The 23,456-nt window shown below is 48.8% G+C and overlaps 2 protein-coding genes across 2 annotated transcripts; one reads left to right on the top strand and one right to left on the bottom strand.

The window, feature by feature from the left end:
• Window positions 1-5,833: 5,833 nt before the first annotated feature.
• On the bottom strand, window positions 5,834-14,056 carry LOC128914949 (olfactory receptor 10C1-like). Its single transcript, XM_054214680.1, has 2 exons — window positions 13,151-14,056; window positions 5,834-5,866 (listed from the first exon to the last, which is right to left on the bottom strand). Exons 1-2 carry the CDS (start codon window positions 14,054-14,056, stop codon window positions 5,834-5,836), a joined length of 939 nt encoding a protein of 312 aa, XP_054070655.1.
• A 4,483-nt stretch (window positions 14,057-18,539) lies between these two features.
• LOC128914732 (olfactory receptor 11L1-like) lies at window positions 18,540-21,612 on the top strand. Its single transcript, XM_054214195.1, has 3 exons — window positions 18,540-18,578; window positions 18,747-18,887; window positions 20,647-21,612. The coding sequence occupies exons 2-3, from the start codon at window positions 18,867-18,869 to the stop codon at window positions 21,610-21,612; spliced, it is 987 nt and encodes a 328-aa protein (XP_054070170.1). The 5' UTR covers window positions 18,540-18,578; window positions 18,747-18,866.
• Window positions 21,613-23,456: the final 1,844 nt, after the last annotated feature.

Raw genomic sequence — 23,456 nt, 5'->3', positions numbered from 1 at the left:
AACATAGTGCGTAGTCTGGAAGATCAGGGCACATCTTGCCATCTGCACCACCTTTCAGAGGAAGCCAGGAGCACAGGCACGTGTGCTGGCCCTTTGCTGGACTCGATAGCTTCTCCAGGGCAAGCAGTGAAGTGGGACTGATGTGGCAGCACAAAGCTTTGCAAGCATTTTGTGAACAAGAACCTCAAACCCCCTAGAACACGAGCTCTCAGGACCTGACCGGGCTGGTGCAGCAGATGCGTGAGCCCCAGGGCTTTGCTTGCACACACTGCACTGGGACTAAATGCTGACAGAAGGGATTTGAAAGTCGCGGGTGCCTCAGGATCCAAGTCACACCTGCCTTGGAGCCAAAGGGCTGGCCAGCCTGCCTGCCTGCCCAGAAACTGACCTTTCCTCTTGCTGGAAAATGAACTCAGCCTGAGAGCTGAGAGACCCAAATCCTGAGAGCTTTCTCCCTGCGCAGAGCGTGCTGAGGGTTGCTCTGGCTGGACCCACAATGAGGGCACAGGTCTGAGGCGCCTTAAAGAAGGATCTTCAGCACAACAGACTGAAACACCACCCACCACCAAGGGCACCTTGAAGGCCCTGATGTCCGGGTCAGGGCCCCAATGCCTAGGCCCAAGAAGTACCTCTTGCCAGGGCAGCATCACAATTACAGGCAAAGGGAGCCCCTCTTCTGGAGGGGAACTCAGTTTTCCTCTCAGGCATGTGAGAGCAGCCAACACTGCCATCCCACCAAGACGTGCTGGCTACTGCCTCTCCAAAGCCAGTGCTGTTGGAGCCTCCTGTGTGGTGGGCCTTGAGACTTTCCTCTGAGGACACAGGGGAGGGTTGGGGGGTGTGACGGTGTATGGCTAATGCAGGATGTCCTCACAGTAGGCGTGGTGAGAGCCTTGTAACGCATCAGTGCGCGGGGTCATTGTGGATGTGGTTAAGAGAGGCTCTCGGTGTCGTGGTTTAACCTGGCAGGCAGCTAAACACCACACAGCTGTTCGCTCGCTGCCCCGCATCGGGACAGGGGAAAGACTTGGAAAAAAAAGGTAAAAAGTTGTAGGCTGAGATAACGACAGCTTAGTAGGACAGAAAAGGAAGGAAAAACAATAACAGCAACAATAATAACAACAACAACAACAATAATAATGATTAAAGAACATACAAAACAAGTGATGCACAGTGCAATTGCTCACCGTCTGCCGACCAATGCCCAGCCAATCCCTGAGCAGCGGCTGCTGCACCCCCCCAGACAACTCCCTCCAGTTCTATTGGTGTGCGATGCCATATGGTATGGAGTATCTTTTGGGCCAGTTTGGGTCAGCTGGCCTGTCTGTGTCTCCTCCCAGCTTCTCGTGCACCCCCCGCCTCCTCACTGCCAAGGCAGCACGAGAAGCTGAAGAGTCCTTGACTTAGTGTAAACACCGCTAGCAACAACTAAAACATCAGTTGTTATCAGCATTATTCTCGCCCTAAATCCAAAACACAGCACTATACCAGCGACCGGGAAGGAAATTAACTCTATGCCAGCTGAAACCAGGGCACTCAGGCTCTGCAAGATCCTGGTTAAAGCACCGGTTATGGGGGATAGCACAAGAAGGAGAAAGGGATAGCGCAGGTAGTCACGCGTTTTCTCACGTTCTTGTGCAGCCTCATCAGTGGCACACCGTGCGTGAACACCTTTCAAGTGACAGAAACGCGGGCCCATTTTGTCAGGGGTGAAAGTGTTTCTGCCAACGGAAGCAGGAAGGAAGAAGCAGCAGGGCCAGTGTCCAGACCAGGGAACTCAATGCCTTCTTCACTTTAGTCTTCACTGGTAAGTTTTGCTTTAGGGAAACACAGGCTCCTAAGCACAATGGGAAAGTGTGGAGCAATGAAGACATACCCTCGGTAGAGGAAGATCACATTGGGGAACATTTTAAAATAGTGGGTATATCCAAGCCTCTTGAAACTCATGGGGTGCATCCATGAATGCTGAGGGAGCTCACCAGTGTCAGTGCCAGGCCACTCTCAATGGTCTTTGAACAGTGGTAGGAATCAGGTGAGGTTCCTGAGCACTGGAGGAAAGCAAGCACTACTCCTGTCTTCCAGAAGGGCTAGAAGGAGGACTCAGGGAACTTGAAGTAACCTCACCTCAGTCCCTGGAAAGCTGATCGAACATATAATACCACAAACCATTTCCAATCACATGAAGCATAGAAAGGTGATTTGGAGTAGTCCATATGGATTTATGATGGGGAATTCATCTCTGATGTGTATATCTAAACCTTCAATGAAGAGACGACTACCCTGGGGACAAGTGGAGATCAAATGATATTGATTTTCTGGACTTGAACAAGACTTTCACAGCTTACCCCTATGATAGCCTCACAGAAAAATTTTAATGAAGTGTGAACCAGATAAGTGGACAGAGCTATGACTGAAAACTGGCTGAAGTCCTAGGCCCAGAGGGTTCTGATTAGTGGCACAAACTCCAGTTGGAGGTCAGGCACTCAAGCTGTACACTAATGGTGACTGATACTGTATTCTATACTGTTTAACATTTTCCATTAATGGCCTGGACAATGGGGCAGAGTGAATCCGTAACAAGTTTACAGATGATACAAATCTTAGAGGAGTGGGTGACACAGTTCAAAATGCAGACAGACGATGCTAACTGAGAGGAACATGAGGCTTGTGAGGTAGCTGGGGGGGTATCTGAGAGCGTTTCTGGGCCCCTGACACCCTTGGGTTGTGTGTGCAGGAGGGACAGGTCGGAAACAGGGGGTCTCCTGGAAGGAGAGGAGGGGGAGAGAGCTGGGCAATGCTGGCTGTCCTCCTGACCAGTTCGAGCCCCACAAAGGCGTATGTAACTGGCCCCTAGGGAGCACCAGTGACCAGGGTGTGCACACAGGGAGCGCATCAGTTGGGAGCAGTGTCCACACGTAGGCGGAAGGGTGCCGGGTACTGGGCTGCTGCCTGCTCAGCTCACCCACAGGCTTAGGCTGCAGCCTCGATGGTCCCCCCAACTAACTGGTGACTGTGCAAGCCTACCCAGAAGCTTGAGATCTCCATTAGAATTAGAAAGACAACACACCTTTCAAAAGAATTAGGGTCCTGAGGGAACTGGCAGATGCAGTTGCTAAGCCACTCTCCATCATGTTTGAAAAGCCACAGCAGACAAACAAAGCTCCCAGTGACTGGAGAAAAGGGAATATTGCACCAATTTTTAAAAGGGTAATAAGGAGGACCCTGGGAATTACCAACAAGTCAGTCTCACCTCAGTGCCCGTTCAGATCATAACTTCCAGCAGGAAGATTTTCAGCCTTGAGAAGAGAAGTCTCCAGGGAGACCTTCTTGTGGCCCTCCAATACTTAAAGGAGGCTTATAAGGAAGATGGAGACAGACTTTTTACCAAGGCCTGCAGTGACAGGACAAGGGGCAATGGTTTTAAAGTGAAAGAGTGTGGGTTTATATTGGACACAAGGAAGAAATGCTTTATGATGAGGGTTGTGAGACACCGGAACAGGTCATCCGGAGAAGTTGTGGATGCCCCATGATGGATGGGGCTTTGAGTAACCTGACCTAGTGAAAGATGCCCCTGGTCATGGCAGGGGGGGCGAACTAGATGAGCTTCGACAATCCCTTCTAACCCAAACCATTCTACGATTCTATGATTTTATTATACAGCAGGCAGTCGTGATGCCATTCAAGAGGACCTTGACAGACTGGAGAAATAAGTTGACAGGAATCTCATGATACTCACTAAAGAGAAATACATAGTCCTGTATTGAGGAAGAAGATCCCCATGCACTTCAGTGGGAAGGGGAAGATTCCTCCTCCTGCCTGAAGCAGAGACCAGAGTCCAGTCTCCTTTGACTTGTGAGTTTGTTGGGTCTGTCAGCTCGGAGTTGGAAGCAAGCCCACCTTCCCTTTGCAAAGTCTTAAGGCAGGGCTGTCTCTCAGCTTGTGGCAGTGCACAATACGACGCATCAGTCTCTCACTTAGGTTGCTGATACTGTGCTGCCTGTTAGGTGCCTCTTGAAACATGGCTACTGGCTTGAAGAGTTCATCCAGCTGGGCACACTTGCACCTGTGACATCCACCTCTGCCTTCAGACCCTAGTGGAACTTCCAGGTTCTGGAGTTCTGTGCGACTTTGGGTCTCAGCAGCTATCTCAGTTCTAGGGAGGTTACTCTGGGTGTAGGTGCCCACATAGAGAGGTTTTGTCACTTCCATCTCGGCTTCAGCCACAGCTTTGCAGTTGTGGCAGGTGGACACCATTTTGTTTCAGCAGGAACCTGTCTCCGTTCAGCCCCTAGGAGAAGATAGACCGCTTTCCAAAGGTGGCCCTCCCTGTCTGTCCTGCTGCACTGTCTGCCACACAAACTGCTGAGCCACATTCTGCTGGAAGCACCGTGCCCTGTTTGCCTCCCTATTTGCAGCTCTCCTGCTTGCTGGCACTCCCTGAGGGCTGCCTTTGCTGGGTGCGGGGGCTGGCCACGGTTGCTCCTGGCAATGCCACCCAGCTCCATGTTGTGAAAAGCACTGAGAGCAATTCCCACCCCCAGAAAAAAACCCAAACCCACCAAGTTAAGCTTAACGCAACACAATCCAATTCAACTGCATCCAACCCAGCGCTGTACAATGCAACCCAACCAATGCCGAGGTCAGTATGTGTAGAACAGGCAACTGCATATGTGCGGTCTGACACATTACCCAGTGGCTTCCAAGAAGGGAACATGCCTCACCCCAGACGGTCAAGTCCACCCGTTTCACCTGACAAGGGGAAAACTCCATGTGCCCACACGTTCTGAGGGCACCTCCTTCCCCAGATGATCAAGTGGAATAAAGCAAGGAAATAAAGCTACATGTTCTCATTTGCCTCTTCCACCAGACAAAGGCTCTATGCCTTTCCCCAGGGGCCTCGCCGCTTCCATGCTCCGCTCACCAGGGACGCTTGGTGGGAGACCAAGTGAAATCCCGTCTCAAAGCGACTGGCCTGCACGTGGCCAGGGACGAGGCAAGGGCAGCGTGGAACGGCTGGGCAGGTGTCAGTGCATCGACGCGTAGAGAAAATCAGCAGCCCCACAGCGCGCGTGGCCCAGGGGCAGCTGCAGTGTCAGGAGAAAGGAAGACGAGGGCACTCGGGCTGGGATGCAGCATTTCTTTAATGAGAAGAGCAAGTGCGCATTTCTTCAGTGAGAACAGGAGGGGGAAGAGCACTGAGCGTGAGAGGTCGAGGGCTCCACAGGGCACGAGGACGTCGCCCCTCGCAGTGGGATACCAAGCGCCTGCAAGGCACTCCTTTCTCCCCGTTGCAGCTGCAGCCGGTGAGAGTCCTCTCCCATCTGCAGCACGGGCGAGTGAAGTGTGTTGCCTCGGTCAGCAGCAAAAGCTACGAAGCACGGGAGGGAGGATGAGGGGGCTACCTGGCGGTAGCAAGGAAAGCACAGGAAGAATAAGAGCAAGACGGCACGCTGTCAAGGGGTGACACACGGTTCCCTTCCATTCAGGGGGAGAGGCAGGCGTCCCACGCACTGGGAAACCACTGGCGTCTCCCCGGTCCTGGATCCAGACGTCCTTTCTCCGTTCCTGGTGGTCCTCTCCAACGTGAGCCATGCCCTGGCCCTACAAGCACACGTTGCATGAACGCAGGGGCCCGCACAGACCGCTCCCGAGGCCTGTGAACCTCCCAAGGCCAAGGGAGCCCCCAGAGGAGACGGGGACCCCCCCGGCGCTGAGGGAGCTCCCCACAGCAGCCGACAGAGAGGATCCCACGGCTGTGCTCTGGGGGAAAGAGGTGAGGATGGGGCCCGGCAGGGTCACCACCACCGGGGAGGGCTCGATGACGGTGGTGGAGTCAGCGCAGCGCAGAACACAAGGCTCGTTGCAGCTGTTTGCAAGGGGGGCTGGTCCGCAGGAGAAAGGCAGGCAGGGTCTGGAGCAAGACATCTTGTGGCGAGGGAGGCAGGGCTGAAACACAGAGCAGGGCATGAGTACGAGGCGGACGCCCAGGGAGAGGACGGGTGAGAACCACAAGCGCGCCTGCAGAAAGAGTGAACCCGGCTGGGTTCAGACTTACCCAGCTGACTGAGGAGACGGCAGCGAGGGCAGCGCATGGCAGGCCTGGGGATGCACGGACTTTTATACCCTGTCCCCAAGCCTCGGGGAACCCGAAGCGTTCTTTACGCATGAAGCGCTTTGCTAACTGCCACTATTTGCTGGCAAAGCGCTCCTGGATGGTTACACCTTTTCCCCTTTCATCTCAGAGGTTTTGCTCCCATCCAACACGTGCCCAAGACTGAAATGGGCCCTTTGAGGCGCAGCAGTCATTACGCTGCTCCCTAAGGCCACAGGACGCTCTTGGCCGTCTCCTCTCAGCTGCTCACAGAGATGCTCCAGTGGCTTGCTGGCCACGCACATTCCTGGCGCGCAGCCGCTACCACCGCCCCTCCGCACCGCACACTGCCCTTCAGGCACTGAGGAATGCAGCACCTGGAGTCACCTCGCCATTGGTTCCAGCTCAGAGCCTTGGCCTGAACAGCAGAGACTCACACGCTTAGCAGCAATGGTTAGACATTTGGGCAACAGCTGGCAAACCTCTTTTGGGCTCCTCCTCTGCCCAGCTCTTGCAGTCCTCCACTTTCCTGGACCCAGGAACGGAATAATTCACTCTGACCCTGACCCCACCAAAGCACCTGGGAGCTCTCCTTCCCTGCCTTTACCATGTCCCACAGAGGCTGTTGGCCTCCAGGATGAGCAGGAGGAGAAAAACAAATGCATTTTGTCTTGGATCACCCTTGGGCAAGGAGTCATAAGGCTCTTCTTTGAACATCTTTGAACACAGACTTGTTTTTCAGTAAACAGTAAACCCTCCGAGCTGAACTCATCTGCCCGGAGGGAAGAAGAAAAGCAGAGGTGAGGTGCTCTAGGAACCACACCATCCACACCCAGGAGAGAAACAGCTGGACCTTCCTGATGAGAGTGGCCAGCTCAGCTCTTTGGCCTCCCCTTTGATGTAGGGCTGACGTCTGGATGACTTGGACAGAGGGTGAGCCACAAGGACTGCTGAACAGTGTCATCCCACAGGCTTCACTGATTGCATGTGTCCATAGGTGCACGTTCGTGCTGCACGCCTGGGGGGACACACAGAGCCCATTGTCTTTCTTGGAATCCAAGCCCAACCTAACCAAACCTGACCCAACTCAGCTGCCTCCAACACAGCTCAGCGCAACCCAACCCAACGTTCCCCAACACAAACTCAAACACCGCCATTCCAAATTAAACGAGATCAAATCAAGACATTAAGACAAACTGCATCTCCCCTTCGTAACTCTTCGCTGGCAGGAGGTATTCTGCATTTTGATGTAAAACTGCCAGGGTTTGAGTCCTGGGCGAGCCTCTGCCTTCCCCTGGGCTGTACGTATCATGCCCCAGTAGAATTCTCAGTCTCGATGGTTTCAGGACACGTGAAAAGGAGAGTCCAGACCCTCTACCTCAGAAAGGCAACTTTTGGCTGCTTATGGTGCTAGGTCTCGGATCCCCTTCCAGACAGAGCAGTTGTGTGGGATGAAACCTGGGTGTCTAGCCGGCTGTTGCCCGAATGTCTAACCATTGCTGCTAAGCGTGTGAGTCTCTGCTGTTCAGGCCAAGGCTCTGAGCTGGAACCAATGGCGAGGTGACTCCAGGTGCTGCATTCCTCAGTGCCTGAAGGGCAGTGTGCGGTGCGGAGGGGCGGTGGTAGCGGCTGCGCGCCAGGAATGTGCGTGGCCAGCAAGCCACTGGAGCATCTCTGTGAGCAGCTGAGAGGAGACGGCCAAGAGCGTCCTGTGGCCTTAGGGAGCAGCGTAATGACTGCTGCGCCTCAAAGGGCCCATTTCAGTCTTGGGCACGTGTTGGATGGGAGCAAAACCTCTGAGATGAAAGGGGAAAAGGTGTAACCATCCAGGAGCGCTTTGCCAGCAAATAGTGGCAGTTAGCAAAGCGCTTCATGCGTAAAGAACGCTTCGGGTTCCCCGAGGCTTGGGGACAGGGTATAAAAGTCCGTGCATCCCCAGGCCTGCCATGCGCTGCCCTCGCTGCCGTCTCCTCAGTCAGCTGGGTAAGTCTGAACCCAGCCGGGTTCACTCTTTCTGCAGGCGCGCTTGTGGTTCTCACCCGTCCTCTCCCTGGGCGTCCGCCTCGTACTCATGCCCTGCTCTGTGTTTCAGCCCTGCCTCCCTCGCCACAAGATGTCTTGCTCCAGACCCTGCCTGCCTTTCTCCTGCGGACCAGCCCCCCTTGCAAACAGCTGCAACGAGCCTTGTGTTCTGCGCTGCGCTGACTCCACCACCGTCATCGAGCCCTCCCCGGTGGTGGTGACCCTGCCGGGCCCCATCCTCACCTCTTTCCCCCAGAGCACAGCCGTGGGATCCTCTCTGTCGGCTGCTGTGGGGAGCTCCCTCAGCGCCGGGGGGGTCCCCGTCTCCTCTGGGGGCTCCCTTGGCCTTGGGAGGTTCACAGGCCTCGGGAGCGGTCTGTGCGGGCCCCTGCGTTCATGCAACGTGTGCTTGTAGGGCCAGGGCATGGCTCACGTTGGAGAGGACCACCAGGAACGGAGAAAGGACGTCTGGATCCAGGACCGGGGAGACGCCAGTGGTTTCCCAGTGCGTGGGACGCCTGCCTCTCCCCCTGAATGGAAGGGAACCGTGTGTCACCCCTTGACAGCGTGCCGTCTTGCTCTTATTCTTCCTGTGCTTTCCTTGCTACCGCCAGGTAGCCCCCTCATCCTCCCTCCCGTGCTTCGTAGCTTTTGCTGCTGACCGAGGCAACACACTTCACTCGCCCGTGCTGCAGATGGGAGAGGACTCTCACCGGCTGCAGCTGCAACGGGGAGAAAGGAGTGCCTTGCAGGCGCTTGGTATCCCACTGCGAGGGGCGACGTCCTCGTGCCCTGTGGAGCCCTCGACCTCTCACGCTCAGTGCTCTTCCCCCTCCTGTTCTCACTGAAGAAATGCGCACTTGCTCTTCTCATTAAAGAAATGCTGCATCCCAGCCCGAGTGCCCTCGTCTTCCTTTCTCCTGACACTGCAGCTGCCCCTGGGCCACGCGCGCTGTGGGGCTGCTGATTTTCTCTACGCGTCGATGCACAGACACCTGCCCAGCCGTTCCACGCTGCCCTTGCCTCGTCCCTGGCCACGTGCAGGCCAGTCGCTTTGAGACGGGATTTCACTTGGTCTCCCACCAAGCGTCCCTGGTGAGCGGAGCATGGAAGCGGCAAGGCCACTGGGGAAAGGCAGAGCGGGGCGTTTGGAGGCATGCTGATGGAGAGGGTGGCACCTCTGTCTCCGTCCACCCGCCCTGTGCCCAGCTCTGAGTTCACTGGGCACAGAACCCGTGCAGACAGTTTTGATTGAGCCAGCAAAGGGACAGACGGGCCCGGGAAACAGCCCATCTCAGCGATGCCGCTGTGACCGTCTGAGGAAGGTGATGCCCACTCACAGGTGTCACTGTCACTGATCTGTCCCGAGAGCATCATGCAGGCTGCAGGCACGCGGTGAGCTGAATGGCAGCTCATGCAATGCCCAGAAGGCTGCTCTGGGTCCTCCTGCCAGCTCGTACCTCTGCTGGACCTCGTTCCCTGTACCCTCTCCTGTGGGAGGTCAGGGCTGAGCAAGGACTCGGCGTGTGTTTAATCCTAAGCAAGCGTGCACTGTTTCCTTCTGTCCACTTGAAATACGATTGTGCCGTTCTGCACCAGGCGGATGGGGGAGGGATGTGACAGAGAAAGAAATGGCGCAGGCTTCTTTTCTGGGCCTCAGGAAGAAAGGCCCAACAAGAAGCCGGCCAATAGAAAGCAGTTTTAATAAGATCGGGTAAGAAGAGGAATATAGATAGCAAGTAAATCTTGCGTCCCTTCAGATGCTGGGCACCCTGCTGCCATGCAGCATGGGACGGACCCCGGGGGGATCTTGCCACGGCATGCTGCGTGGATCCTGTCCGTGGAGAGGTTCCTCCTGCCTACCATGCCATGGGGCCTTTGGTTTTGTGTAGCAAATAGAATCACGTGTCTTCTCCTGGCAGGCTGGGTGCTCTCCCTGCCATAGCATCCCCCAGCGCACGGCACCGGCCAGCACGGGGCACTGCAGCTGCTTCCCTTACGGCAGCCGCTTCGCTGACGCGTTGGGCCTGAAGCATAAGGGCCGACCGCGCAGACGTGGCCTGTTAAGTCACAAACTCCACCAACACAATGTCTGCTGCAAGGCTCCCCAGACGAGGGCTTCTAGCACCGGCTCTGTGCGCTAGGAGCTCTAGCTTTCTTAGTACGTTAAGAATATTAGGATCTGTCACCCACGGGAGCCTTGAAAGCAAAGTCCGCATTCCAGGCACGATTGCTATCAGCAACTGATAGCATACTGAAGTTGTACTGTAAGGAAGGCTCCGCAGGAGCGCAAGTGAATGCAGAGCTGGTGAACGTCCCCACAGGCGGCACCTGCGCAGCATGCCCTGCCCTGACCCATGGCTGCACCATCCTGGGCTTCCCAGCATCAGATGGGATGAAGGATTCTACGACTGGCTCTCACCGCTTCTGTGCTAGTCAGAAGAAAACTATCTCCCTTGAAAGCGTTCAAGCCTTTCTCACCGGCCTCCCAAAAGAGCCGGCACTTTGTGTACGCGGAAGGCTGCTGGGTCAAACACCTCAGGGATTGTGTCCTCTTGCCAGTGGGGCTGGGAGGAGGTGAAGCGCTCTGCAGCTGTGTCTCATCCTCTCCAACAGAGAACTCGTTCGCGAAGGCCCAGTCCTCATTTCCGTCCCGAGTCTGGACACTGGCCCTGCTGCTTCTTCCTTCCTGCTTCCGTTGGCAGAAACACTTTCACCCCTGACAAAATGGGCCCGCGTTTCTGTCACTTGAAAGGTGTTCACGCACGGTGTGCCACTGATGAGGCTGCACAAGAACGTGAGAAAACGCGTGACTACCTGCGCTATCCCTTTCTCCTTCTTGTGCTATCCCCCATAACCGGTGTTTTAACCAGGATCTTGCAGAGCCTGAGTGCCCTGGTTTCAGCTGGCATAGAGTTAATTTCCTTCCCGGTCGCTGGTATAGTGCTGTGTTTTGGATTTAGGGCGAGAATAATGCTGATAACAACTGATGTTTTAGTTGTTGCTAGCGGTGTTTACACTAAGTCAAGGACTCTTCAGCTTCTCGTGCTGCCTTGGCAGTGAGGAGGCGGGGGGTGCACGAGAAGCTGGGAGGAGACACAGACAGGCCAGCTGACCCAAACTGGCCCAAAAGATACTCCATACCATATGGCATCGCACACCAATAGAACTGGAGGGAGTTGTCTGGGGGGGTGCAGCAGCCGCTGCTCGGGGATTGGCTGGGCATTGGTCGGCAGATGGTGAGCAATTGCACTGTGCATCACTTGTTTTGTATGTTCTTTAATCATTATTATTGTTGTTGTTGTTATTATTGTTGCTGTTGTTATTGTTATTGTTGTTGCTGTTGTTGTTTTCCCTTCCTTTTCTGTCTTACTAAACTCTCATTATCTCAACCCACAAGTTTTTCCTTTACAAGACTCTCACCACCCCTACTTTGAGGGCCATCCTGATGCCTGAAGCAGAAAACCACTTCCTTGCTCTTCTCCCACCCACCCCACAAAACCGAAGCAAAGCAAACGACGCCAAACCAAGCCAAGCCAAAAGCCCCTAAAAGCACCATGGGAAAATAGTTTCTAAAGCGTTTCTATTTCATTGTGATGTTCTGCTCGTTTTCTGAGTAAACCAGGCTGAAGTCCTTAGCCCTGGGGAACGTGCAAAGTTGGCGTGCGTTCCAGAAACAGCACCTGCCTTGCACCTTCCCGTATGTCTGATTTTCCAGTTGAATGCTCAAAACCCCATCCTGTGCCAAAATAGCGTAAATACAAGTGAGAGCGAAACGCCTTTGGCCATCCAGGGAGGCCTTTTCTTTCCCTCTGAGAGCATCCTGCCAGCCTGTAGCTTGTCTCTGGGAACTGCTGACCATGGGCTGCGCCAGGGGCACCTGCCTGCGGGTAAGAGACATACAGAGGCGTATACATGTGCATCTGCATATGCCCAGCCGTGTGTCTGCATACATATGTGTCTCTACACAAATCCTTATGGAATTCATTGAACAAAACACATGTGAAAAGATTTAGATTCTCAGAAAATAATAGCCTTCCTTCAAAAAAGAAAACTGAAAATATTTGTATTTTGAAAATTTACTGGTTGTATAATGAAAATTTACTGGTTGACATCCTGTGTTTTCATTTTTATACATTATGTACGACATATACGGAAAGACTGAAATCTGTAGATTGAACTGCTCCACTGTTTTGAAGTTTTATACTTTTAATAGAACGAAAGATCCTCTTTTGTCTTAAAAATCTGAAATGTTTCTCAAGTAGTTACAGCTAAATCATAGAGACGGAGGAGTGTGGAAATACACAATATTCAAAGGCAGTCAGCCAAACAAGTTTTGTTTGTTACACTTTTTCACTGATACTAATTTGCAAAAGTTATTTGGAAAAAAAATAAAATCCAGACAATTAAAACACCTTTAAATCATCAAGATTATTATTATTGCATAAGAGCACACTGAAAATGTAAATAAGCCACAATTCAAATGCATGTCTTTAGAATTGCTTATCAACTCTGAAACAATTCTGTTGACGTCTGTAACAAAAATGTTAGCTGTATAAAACAGGAAGGAAACGTCGTCTTTCCTCTTTCGATTCCTTCGTCCTTTAAAGCAGTCTTTAAAATGTTATGCAGGCACAAGACATGGTAGCCATCTCCGTAAAAATTTTGGTGGAGACCAACGCTGTCTATAGTTATGTCACACAACACTTACATAACATTTTTAAACAAGAACGGCATTGACAGAGGAACTCTCACCAGAAGGTGAGATTGGTGAGGTGGAGTCTGATGGCATGAAATGTTGCCTTGAAGGTGGGTTTAGTGTCCCTGTCACACGGGTGGAGTTCATTTCATCTGCATGTAAGTCTCTACAATGCGAGGGTGGGATTTGATATGTCGGTCACTGGTCTTTCCTATCCCTCTGGCAACGTGCAGGTGCAAGAGGTGAGGTATTTGTGGGTGGTTGTTCAGCCAAGGGGAACTGGCCTAGGAGCTGGGGTGAAATAGCTTCCTTCTCATTTTAAAGAGAGCCCCTTTCACCTCCCTGTTCCTGAGGCTGTAGATAATAGGGTTCAATATAGGGGTCAATACAGAATAGAACAGAGAGAGCACCTTGTCCACATCCAGTGAATAGCTGGATTTGGGACGTATATAGATGAACACAGCTGTCCCATAAAACAACGTCACTACAGTCAGATGTGAGAAGCAAGTGGAGAATGCTTTATACCTTCCTCTGGCAGACCTGATTTTGAGGATGGAGGAAATGATGAGGCTGTAGGACACCAAAATGAGCAGAAAAGGCATCAGGATGACAAAGGCAGCAGCCAGAATGATCTGTAGCTCGTTCCAATAAGTGTCTCCACACACCAGCATCAGCACTGGCTGGATCTCACAGAAGAAATGGTTGATCACGTTGGAGCCACAGAAGGGCAAAGAGAAGATAAATGTAGTGTGCCCAAGGGCCACGAGGTTGCCACATATCCATGAGGAAGCAGCCAGCTGCATGCATACCTTCTTATTCATGATATCCATGTAATGCAGGGGGCTGCATATGGCTAGGTAGCGGTCATATGCCATAGCAGCTAAGAGGCAGCACTCAGTTGCCCCAAAGAACAGAAAGAAATACATCTGTGCAGCACAACCTGCAAAAGAGATGGACGTATCACTTGAAAGAAGACTGACCAGCACTCTGGGCAGGGTCACAGAGGTGTAGCAGATCTCCAGGAATGACAAGTTTGTGAGGAAGAAGTACATGGGAGTGTGCAGGACAGGGTCCATGTTAATTACAAGAAGAATAATCAGGTTTCCCAGCACCGTGATGATGTAAATACATAGAAATAGGATGAAGAAGATGACTTTCATATCTGGGCGATGAGAAAAACCCAGGATAACAAATATGATTGCAGAAGTTTTATTTCCAGTGGTCCCTTCTTCATAGGATTTCATCTTGGAACAATAAAAACACAGTGACAACAATGAAACAGCATGGTACATTTCTTAAGTCAAGCCAAATAGCCCTCTGTTGTTAGCAGCCGCTTACATGAAATTCAGCGTCAATTCCAGTCCTAAAGTGAGGCATCTGCTGCTCTCGGAGAAGACGTGGTGCACACCCTGGCCACCATCTGCCATGCAGGGAAGGCATGGTGCGCTCCTGTGGATCTCGTGTCACGTTTGTGAGCCCCATGTGGATATGCTGGACAGCCCATGACATCTAAATCTAGAGAGCTGTGCTTAGGCTTCTCAATCATTTCTGAGATGCCTGTGTTTCAGATGCTGAAAGCTTAGATGTCTTGATAAACTGTGAGGATAAATCCCACCCAATGCGTCCAGCAGCCTATAAGTCTGTTTTTCCACCCTCCCACCTATTTCATGTTAACGTGCTATGATGTCTGTGTTAGTTATGTGCATGTTCTGTTAGAACAATAGTTGACCTCCAGAGGATTTTAGTTTAAATTAATAGTTTCATTCTACTCTCAGTCACCTCGCATTGGAGCTTGGACACATATGATAATTACAAATCTCAAAATGGAAGAGATGACCTGTCATGGTGCACTCTCTTTGTTGAGAGCTTAGGAAGCGTTGCATGACAAATGTATGCATGGACATTTAGGTGCTTATACATAGGTGTCCCATGCTGTTTTGTATGACTCAGTTATCCAAGCACAGGGTTTGCAGATTTTCATTAGGATTGAGAGCCAGTCTCACTCTACTCTCCTGGAAGTCATCTGCCAAGAACCTCATGGATCTGTACAATGAAACCGAGTATCTGCATTTAGACACCTCCTAACTCCAAGCCACAGAATTCAGGGTAAACCTGATTACCAGTCACAACCAGATAAAATGGCTCAAGAAAGACGCTGTAACCTCTCAGGGCACTTCATCATGATCATGCCTATAGGCCTTTACATTAGTCTGTCCTCAGTAGAGGAAAGAGAGGCTTCATACCAGCCTCCAGAGTTGAAAGAGAAAATTGCCCAAAGAATGTGTCGCTTTTTAAAAGCTTGTTCAGGATTGGAGATTGCCTCAACTGATTTACGCAGAGGTAAATCGAGGAGAAAATGATTCTCCAGTGGTGGAGATAGGAACTGCCAGAAGACAAATTTGCCTTGTTCTGAGGTAAAAGCCTAAAATGGACCTGAGAAGTTGCCCATTAAAAGAATGTATTTCTCTCCATCAACCGCCACAGGTGTTTCAATAGTCAGTTCAGGTACATATGCTTATCAGTGGCTAAAATGAGGTAAAAGCAGTTGTATCAGATGTCTCCTGGAATATGCATGTTGAAAAGAAAGCACAAATGCCATGGTTGTGTGATTTTGTGTATGTGCATTATCAGAAGTAGAATTATTAGACAGTTATCGCTAATACTGAGTCAGTTACTTTACAGTACAGCACAGTATGGTACAACCTGTACTTTAAGGTGGGACCTGGCTTACTCAGGGAAGCAAGACCTCTAGAAGAAGCGAATATAGTCTTCGGGAAGGCAGGAAAGACAGATAAGGCCTTTAGAAAGGAAAAGGCAACCCTTTATCTTTGGTACCCAAACTTAGGTAGCCAAGGTCTCCTTCAGGAGGCTTTGAAAGGCACGTTCCTCTTTCCACTGACCATAAAGGAAACCTCGATGACTGTCTGAGACAGAATGATTAGCTTTCAGGTGATCCCATTTGGTAAGATGGATCCCACTCTTAGGTGAGCTCGCAGAGGTAAGGTACATCCAAGGCATGATTCAGACTACTGTGCAGATAGGTTTCTGGTTTATCACTTCTGATTTGGCCTCTCTGGTGACTCTTTACTCCATTTTTCTTCATTGTTTATAGAGGGAGGCCACAGAGCTCAGGATCCCAATATAAGTCCTCAGGTTGAGTGCTGCGGGAATCATCCCTTCCTCATTGCCTCTGATCCCTTCACCTTTACTTTTCCAAACTCTTTTCCAGAGCTTCCATTCTACCCTTTGGCACACCTCTGTCTTGCCTCTACTCCCTCTGGTAATTTCTTTTCAAGTGAGCACTCCTTCACTTCTAGGTTATATTTCTAACAAAAATATGGATTGCTGTTAGTATGCATTTTCAAAAGAATCTCTGCATTCTGCATTCATGTTTCATGTTTTTACAATTGATGGGTAAGCACTCTCTAATTCATGTCAGTTGTACATTTTCTTTTTAACTTCCCTCAAAATTCTGCCTTGAGAATGCAGATGGCCATTTCTAAAACATCCTATCAAATTTTATCATGCAGGATGTCTTCTTTTTCTCTTAAACTGAAGTAACTATGAAAACATTTTCCATACGTAAAAAAAAAATCACTATAAATGACAACACTGCCCCCCCCACTAACCAATAAGAAAAAGCACTTTAACATAACATAGCATATCACAAGTTCTCAGGCATGACTGTAATTTCTTATAATAAATAAGATTAAACTGACCTTAATGATATTTTCTGAAGGGAACATGCTGTATCTGAGAAAAATAAAAACAACGTTGACATTAGCTTGTGATGCTGAATGGTAAACTCGTGTACTAAGCCCTTAACAGAAATTTGGTGATATTTGAGTTCAAGGAACAACAGAAACTGTTCAGACTCAGTTGAACTCAGCTTGCTTACGGTAACTCAATGACTATGGGAGAAATTCCAGTCAAGCCAAGACATTTTTTACCTACCTCTGCAGTCCTTCTCTTGTTTCTGTGCTCCATCTACTAAATCAGGGGGGAACTGTAGTATTTGATGTTTCCTCAGCAGCCCTAGAGACATGGTCCTTGTTGCCTTACAGGTGCTCTCTAAGATGAAATCACAGAAAAGGCACATGGTCAACACCTGAGCTCTGCAGCAACCTCTCCTGAGACCTGTGTGATTAAGCTGAGATGGGAGATAAACTGGGATTTACTGCCCATCTCAGAACACAATTTGTCTCTCCATTGTTTGGCTGTTGAAAGCATGGATCTCCAGGTACTCCAAACTCCTGAACTCCAGAACACTGGGGTAGTGAAGTCTGTTAATGAGAAGCATTTCTGTGTCAAACTGTCAAATCCCATAGCATTTTTAGGTTGAAGGCTCTGTGGAGGATAAGAGGAAAGAAGGATACGCAAAGAGCAAAGCCCTCAGTGTGTCCTTTTGACTTATAGTCTGCCAAGGATGTAAAAAATCTTTCAACATGGCCTGGAACAATCCACAGCTCCATGCTTGGAATGAAGGAAAAAGAGGCTTAGGAATTACATGGTTGGTTCCTCTGTGGCCAGAAAAATAATGGTTTGATTTTTTTTTCAGTCCAAGTGTGTAGGCTCAAGGCCATTGTTCACTCTGGGCCATCACTCATTTGCACCCAAACGCTGCTCCCTACTGAGAAAAAAAGTGCTTATGCTACACAGGTAGCAGCCCCAGCTGTGTGTTGGAGAAGGCTTCTTGAGAGGGTGTGGCAAAATGACTCCCTCTGGTCACTCCATCCTGACTTACAGCTCTTCATTCCTCAAACAGCGTGGGGAAATGGGTCCTTCTGAGTTCCTCTTGCCATTTGTCATCCTCTGCTCTACGCCACTTGCCTTTCTGGACACGTGACAGACATAAGGCATCTTGGTTCCTAGCTCCCCATTATCACCTTCTGAGGCTGAGAAGATGACAGGTGCTTTGAGATGAGAAAAGCAGTAAAGACCCAAGGCCAGCATGACCTTTTGCATCCTACCCATCCCAGGGCAGGAATGTCTCCATCAGCAGGTCATGGGAAAAACAGGGAGACCCTTGGACTCTGAGTCAGGCTGTCTGACTGGAAGCGTCAACAGTCTTTCAGGCATAGAAGCCATTTCAAACTTTTTTGTTTGGTTTGTTGATTTGGTTTGTTTTTTTTTTTTGTCTTAGGCATGTTTCCTCACTTCCATCTTGGAATCATAGAATTATCTAGGTTGGAAGGGACCTTTCAGATCATCGAGTCCAACCATCAACCTAACACTGACAAAGCCACCACTAAACCTTGTCCCTATCAGTCTTAGAAGGCATTAGATTGACTTCTCTTCATACAAACACACTTGTCTTCCCTGATCTTACCTCTTCTGTCTCAGCTTCTGTTGTCTTCATTATCAGAGGAGAAAGTGCAACTAAGGCATGCCAATGCATCTTCTCCCCCTTCTCACGTCACACTAGCGCATAGGACAAGCCCTTCTTGAGCAACAACACAAACAAGCAACACAAACTGGGTAGGGGCTACAACGAGGACGGAGGCAGGAGACAGGAGTATTTCCTCTTTCCCACTATTGCCCGATGAGCTGGTACTTCTCTGATCACCTTTCTTCAGTGTTGGCACCTGAGTTGTTTGCCTCTGTCCCCGAGCTATAGATCATCAGCACAATTTCCACATAGTCTTCTACGAAGGAGACTGGCTTCCCTTGTGCTCTTGTTTGACTCCTGGAAGAAGCCAGTAGTACGAGGCTCTGTTCCTGGCCTGAAATTGTTCCTGTAGAAATGAACTGTGCCTCTATTCAAGGGTGAGTTTACACCGCCAACATGACCAGGGATGTGAGAAATGTGTATTTCCTGTGGCCCTATCTCCCTGTGAAGCATTTAGTTACCACAGCACCTTGGACACCCCTGCTGTGCTGTTCACAGAGACAGGAAACGGGGGGAAGACTGTCCCTTTTTCTTTTTGAATCCAGGTCACCTTGAAACTGAACACAGAATCCTTCCTCCAGATCAACGAGCCAGGTGGGGACCTCTGCTCTTGGGGGTATTCTTGAGCAGGCTGGAGGGCAAACACTGCAATTTCTGCCCTGAGAATGGGAACCCTAGAGGAAAAGGTAAGCCAAGGAGCTCTGCATTACTTGACTTAACAGGGGAGCCCCACAAAGATGGATAGAAATCTCCTTCCCTGAGGCACTGGAGTGGGAATTAGAGGCTTTCTTTTAGAACATGAAAGAGACAAGACTCGAGCCTTGGCTGGGCTCCAAGGGGTCTGGCGGGACCTGGGAGTGTGGGGTGACATTGGGATGCGCTGGGTGTTTGCAGTGTGCTTCAAGCTGGACCAGCTGGTGTATGGGGCACCCATGGGGTGGGGAAGAGGGCTGGTGCCCAGGCAGGGGTCCTGGCCAGCAGAGGGGCTATGCCGATGCAAAGGGGACCTGTGAATGTGTGTGAGCTTGTGCCTGCGCTAGTGACCTCCTGTCTCTGCCAGCCTCAGAGGAGGAGGGGACGTTAGCTGAAAGTTCTATAATGTTTTTTGGTGAAATTTGGATGCAGGTTTTCCAGACAGTTTCTTCTCTTATGAAGAAGCTCTTCCTTGCAGATATGTCATCAGTTCATGTTGCTAGGGTGCCCCATGGTGAGTCTCCACCCATGGGATTACTCCCCAGAGATCCTCAACAACGATTGAAATCAATGCTTGGTACAGTTCAGGCTTTATCTTTATCCATTTTTATGAAAGTCAAGACTGACCAGGTGGTAGTTCAGTCTAAAAGGGTTTCTATCCAATATGATGTTGTAGTCACTGCAATAGTTTAGTAATGAGACTCAAACTACAGAGTAAAGGATGATTAAATTCACCAGGTAACTGTTTTTCTGATACTGACATTAACTGCGCCTCAACCAGAAAAACGTAAGTGGCTGAAGTATCCAGTCCGAGACAAGGACCTGAATGCAGACTGAAACCTCGCACTACCTAGTGTGCTCACAGCTTGGAAAACAGAGCTGTAAAAATTGGGCATATACTCAATATTATGCATACTGGTTCGTATGTAAGTAACTAGATACCATTGCTGTGTGCATCAGCTCTATTATGGATGTTGGAAATGGAGTTTATTCTTATGAACTACATTGCTCTTAATCAATTTCTAGTAACAGATTATTCTCTATGGTTTCCATTCTTGGGGTAGAAATTATATTTTTACTCACGGTATTTAACAAGAAATTATAAGATTGATGGTGAATCAGTGTGCAAGTTTGTACTCCTCCATGACAGAGCATTTTGAGAGAGTTCTTACGTGTGCCCTTGTATGTGTATGTTCAGGACCATGCAAATGAGTATTACACTTTTATAAAAAAATCACATGTGTATTAACAAGTGGGATTCTTCAATGCAATAATCACTGTTGATTATGTATATAATTTTTTATATTTCTTTCAATGAAAAGCAGATCTTTGGTGTGTTTGTGTCTGAGTTCATGTGCTATATACATGTAAGTTTATGTATACATTTTTACTATGGATTAGTGTAAGTGATACCTTTATATATTTACATACTTTCTTACACTTATCCCTGTGTGCAAGCATGGAGAGTGGCTGTCTACTGGACTATTTGCAATTCATTCTATAATTGTTTATGTGAATTTCATGAAATACATGTTAAAACTTACATTTCAGGAGGGAGAAAGAGCAAGATGGGAGGCAGGGAAGAGGGAAAGAGGGAGGAACGGAGATAGGGAGGGAGGGAGGGAGAGAAGAAAGACAGACTGGTAGGGACTTTGATGCTGCTCCCAAAGGTTTATTTGTGAGCCATAATCTTTATAGATAGTGCTTTCACCCCTGAAAGTTAACATATTCTGATATTGATTATTTCCTTAGCAGACAATTCCTAGCTCTTTCCAAGAGATGACAAATGTCACAGCAGTACTGGAATTCAGGCTACTGGGCTTCAGTAGCAACCCACGCTGCCAGATCCTGCTATTCACCCTGTTTTTGGTTATTTATATTCTCACCATCCTGGGAAACATGATTATTATTTCAGTGGTGACATTTGAGCCACAACTTCATTCGCCCATGTACAAATTTCTCAAGAACCTCTCTTTCCTAGAAGTCTGTTACACCACCACAATTGTACCCAAGATGTTGGCCGATCTACTGGCACAGAGGAAGACCATCTCTTTCTCAGGATGCATGGCACAGCTTTATTACTTCATTTCCCTGGGAGCCACTGAGTGCTACCTCTTGTCGGCGATGGCATATGACCGATTCCTTGCGGTCTGTGAACCCCTGCACTATGGTGTAGCCATGACTGCTGAGTCTTACACCTGTCTGGCTGTGGGCTCCTGGGTCACTGGTGGTTTTACTGGTTTTCTGCCCTGTCTGATGGTCTCCAGATTGCATTTCTGCCGTTACAACCTCATTGATCACTTTTTCTGTGATATCTCTCCACTGTTGAAGCTCTCATGCTCAGACACCACTGTCACAGAAGCTGTCATCTTCATCCTCTCTCTCCTGGTCCTTTCCAGCTGCTTTCTGTTGACTCTTGTCTCATACCTACTTATAATTCTCAACATCCTGAAGATACCCTCTGCTTCTGGAAAAAGAGTTACCTTCTCCACCTGCAGCTCACATCTCATGGTAGTGACTATATACTATGGTACAATGATTTCCATGTATGTCCGTCCCACCTACAACCTGTCCTCAGAGCTCAACAAGGCTGCATCTGTGCTCTACACAGTGGTCACACCCCTCCTGAACCCAGTGATCTACAGCTTGAGAAACAAGGCATTCAAGAAGGCCCTGGGACAAGTTGTCATCAGACACCATCGTCTTCATTCTTTGTAGCTGGGAACACTTCAAGACTGACTGTTGTTGATGTTCAGGTTCTTTGTTGTATTTTGACTACAGAACAGTTATTACTGTAAACTGAAATGTCTCCCAGACTATACAATGTTTTACTTTCCTCTTTTTCTTCTTTTTCCTCTTCCCTTCTTTCTTTGCACACCATTTCATTTACTTTTCGTTACTATTATAATTACTATCTGAATTGCCCTTTTCTTCTTGTTAGTGCACAGACACAAATACACATGAACATTCAAAGGCTAATATTTAATTTTAAATTTACAAAATATTTATATGTTTCCTTCCTTGTAGATTTCTGTCTTGGTTTGCCTGGTCAGTTTTCTGAATTCACTGATTCAGATTAAACGCCATTCCGTTTTTCTTATACTTCACTCGGGGCATGTGAAACTAATGCCTTGACAAAAAGTGTATTTGCCTTTTATGAAGAAAATGTATCCCCAAACCACATTTTATTGTTACTTTACAATAATTTAACACTATGAGAAGTCATCTAAATCAGGATTCATGATAGCTAGGTGAGGAGACCAACTCCGGTGCATACAGAGAAACCAGCTTAGACTTTGGGTGCGTCTCCATTGCTAAATAACTTAACCCCGGGGTTTCTCTGAGGTTATTGTATTATAGCCATTGAAATCACAAAAATGCTAGTCCGTTTTTGATTGCCCTGATAGATAGAAAGAATGAAATATTATCCTCTGAAATGAAATCTGGGTGTGATTCTACAAATAGCTCACTTAAAGAACTACTTATGAGTTAGCAGAGTGGATGACATCAGGCCAGATTTCACTCTTTTCACTAAAACCAGTCTTTCACAACTACTTCATCAGTCATTTGCCCTCCAACACCTGCACAAAACCCCCTGGCATGGCCTTGGGAATGACACACACATCCTCAGCATCAGATTATATATAAAAACGGTACTTTGATGGGCTGCAGTCTACCATTCATTTTCTTTTCAGCATTTTGAATGAAAAATAAGTACAGGCAGAAGCATTATGCCTGAGAAGCAGAAATATCACACAGTGCCTAAATGACACTTGGGCCAAGAGCTATGCAGCGTGGACACAACATTAGGAGGTTAGCCGTCAGCACGGGTAGACATGAGTGACTGTACACCAGGACGGGGAGCAAGGGATCATGCTCCAAAGCAGATCCTTGCTTTTAGTTGTGTAGGATCTGTTAACTTCTGCATTGGGGCTAATCACCAAGGTACACCATGGTCCAAAACAGGTAAATTGAATTGCCTTACAGAAATTACTGTTTCTTTCTGTTGATTATAACAGAAACGCTGGTGACTGGCTTTGTTGTAAAGACCTAATTTTCTTTCATGCTCTGTAAGATATATCATGATCTGAGATTTTATTGGTTCTTTAAGTTGTCATTGAGGAAGATACACCTTTCTGAGCTTGACTCATCTGTGAGGGTGACATGAAACGCATGACAGATATTCTTATCCTTCTGTACTGACTATAAGAGGGATCTGAAGTGTTCAACTGAGACTACACTTCTGGCTCATAAGTAACTGCTGTTAGGCAAAAGGTATCTTCTCCTAGGTGATATATAAAGCAAATTTATGTATTATACATTTATTTATAGGATAGTTCGGGTTGAAAGGCACCTCAGACGGTCTCTAGTCCAATACCACACTAGAAGTACCTGATCTCTGCCTAGGACATCAGAGCAGATTGCCCAGAGCTTTTCCAGTCCAGTCTTGAGAACCTCCCAGGATGGAGATGGCCACTCTGAGCAACCCCTGCTTGACTGTCCTTGTCATGAAAAACTTCTCCCTTGTAGCCAGCCTGAACCACTTTGCTTCAACTTATGCC

The sequence above is a fragment of the Rissa tridactyla genome, chromosome 9 (genome assembly GCF_028500815.1).
Source record: "Rissa tridactyla isolate bRisTri1 chromosome 9, bRisTri1.patW.cur.20221130, whole genome shotgun sequence".
NCBI lineage: Eukaryota > Metazoa > Chordata > Aves > Charadriiformes > Laridae > Rissa > Rissa tridactyla.
Note: the sequence above shows the minus strand (reverse complement) of the source record. Positions and strands in the feature narration are given on the sequence as shown.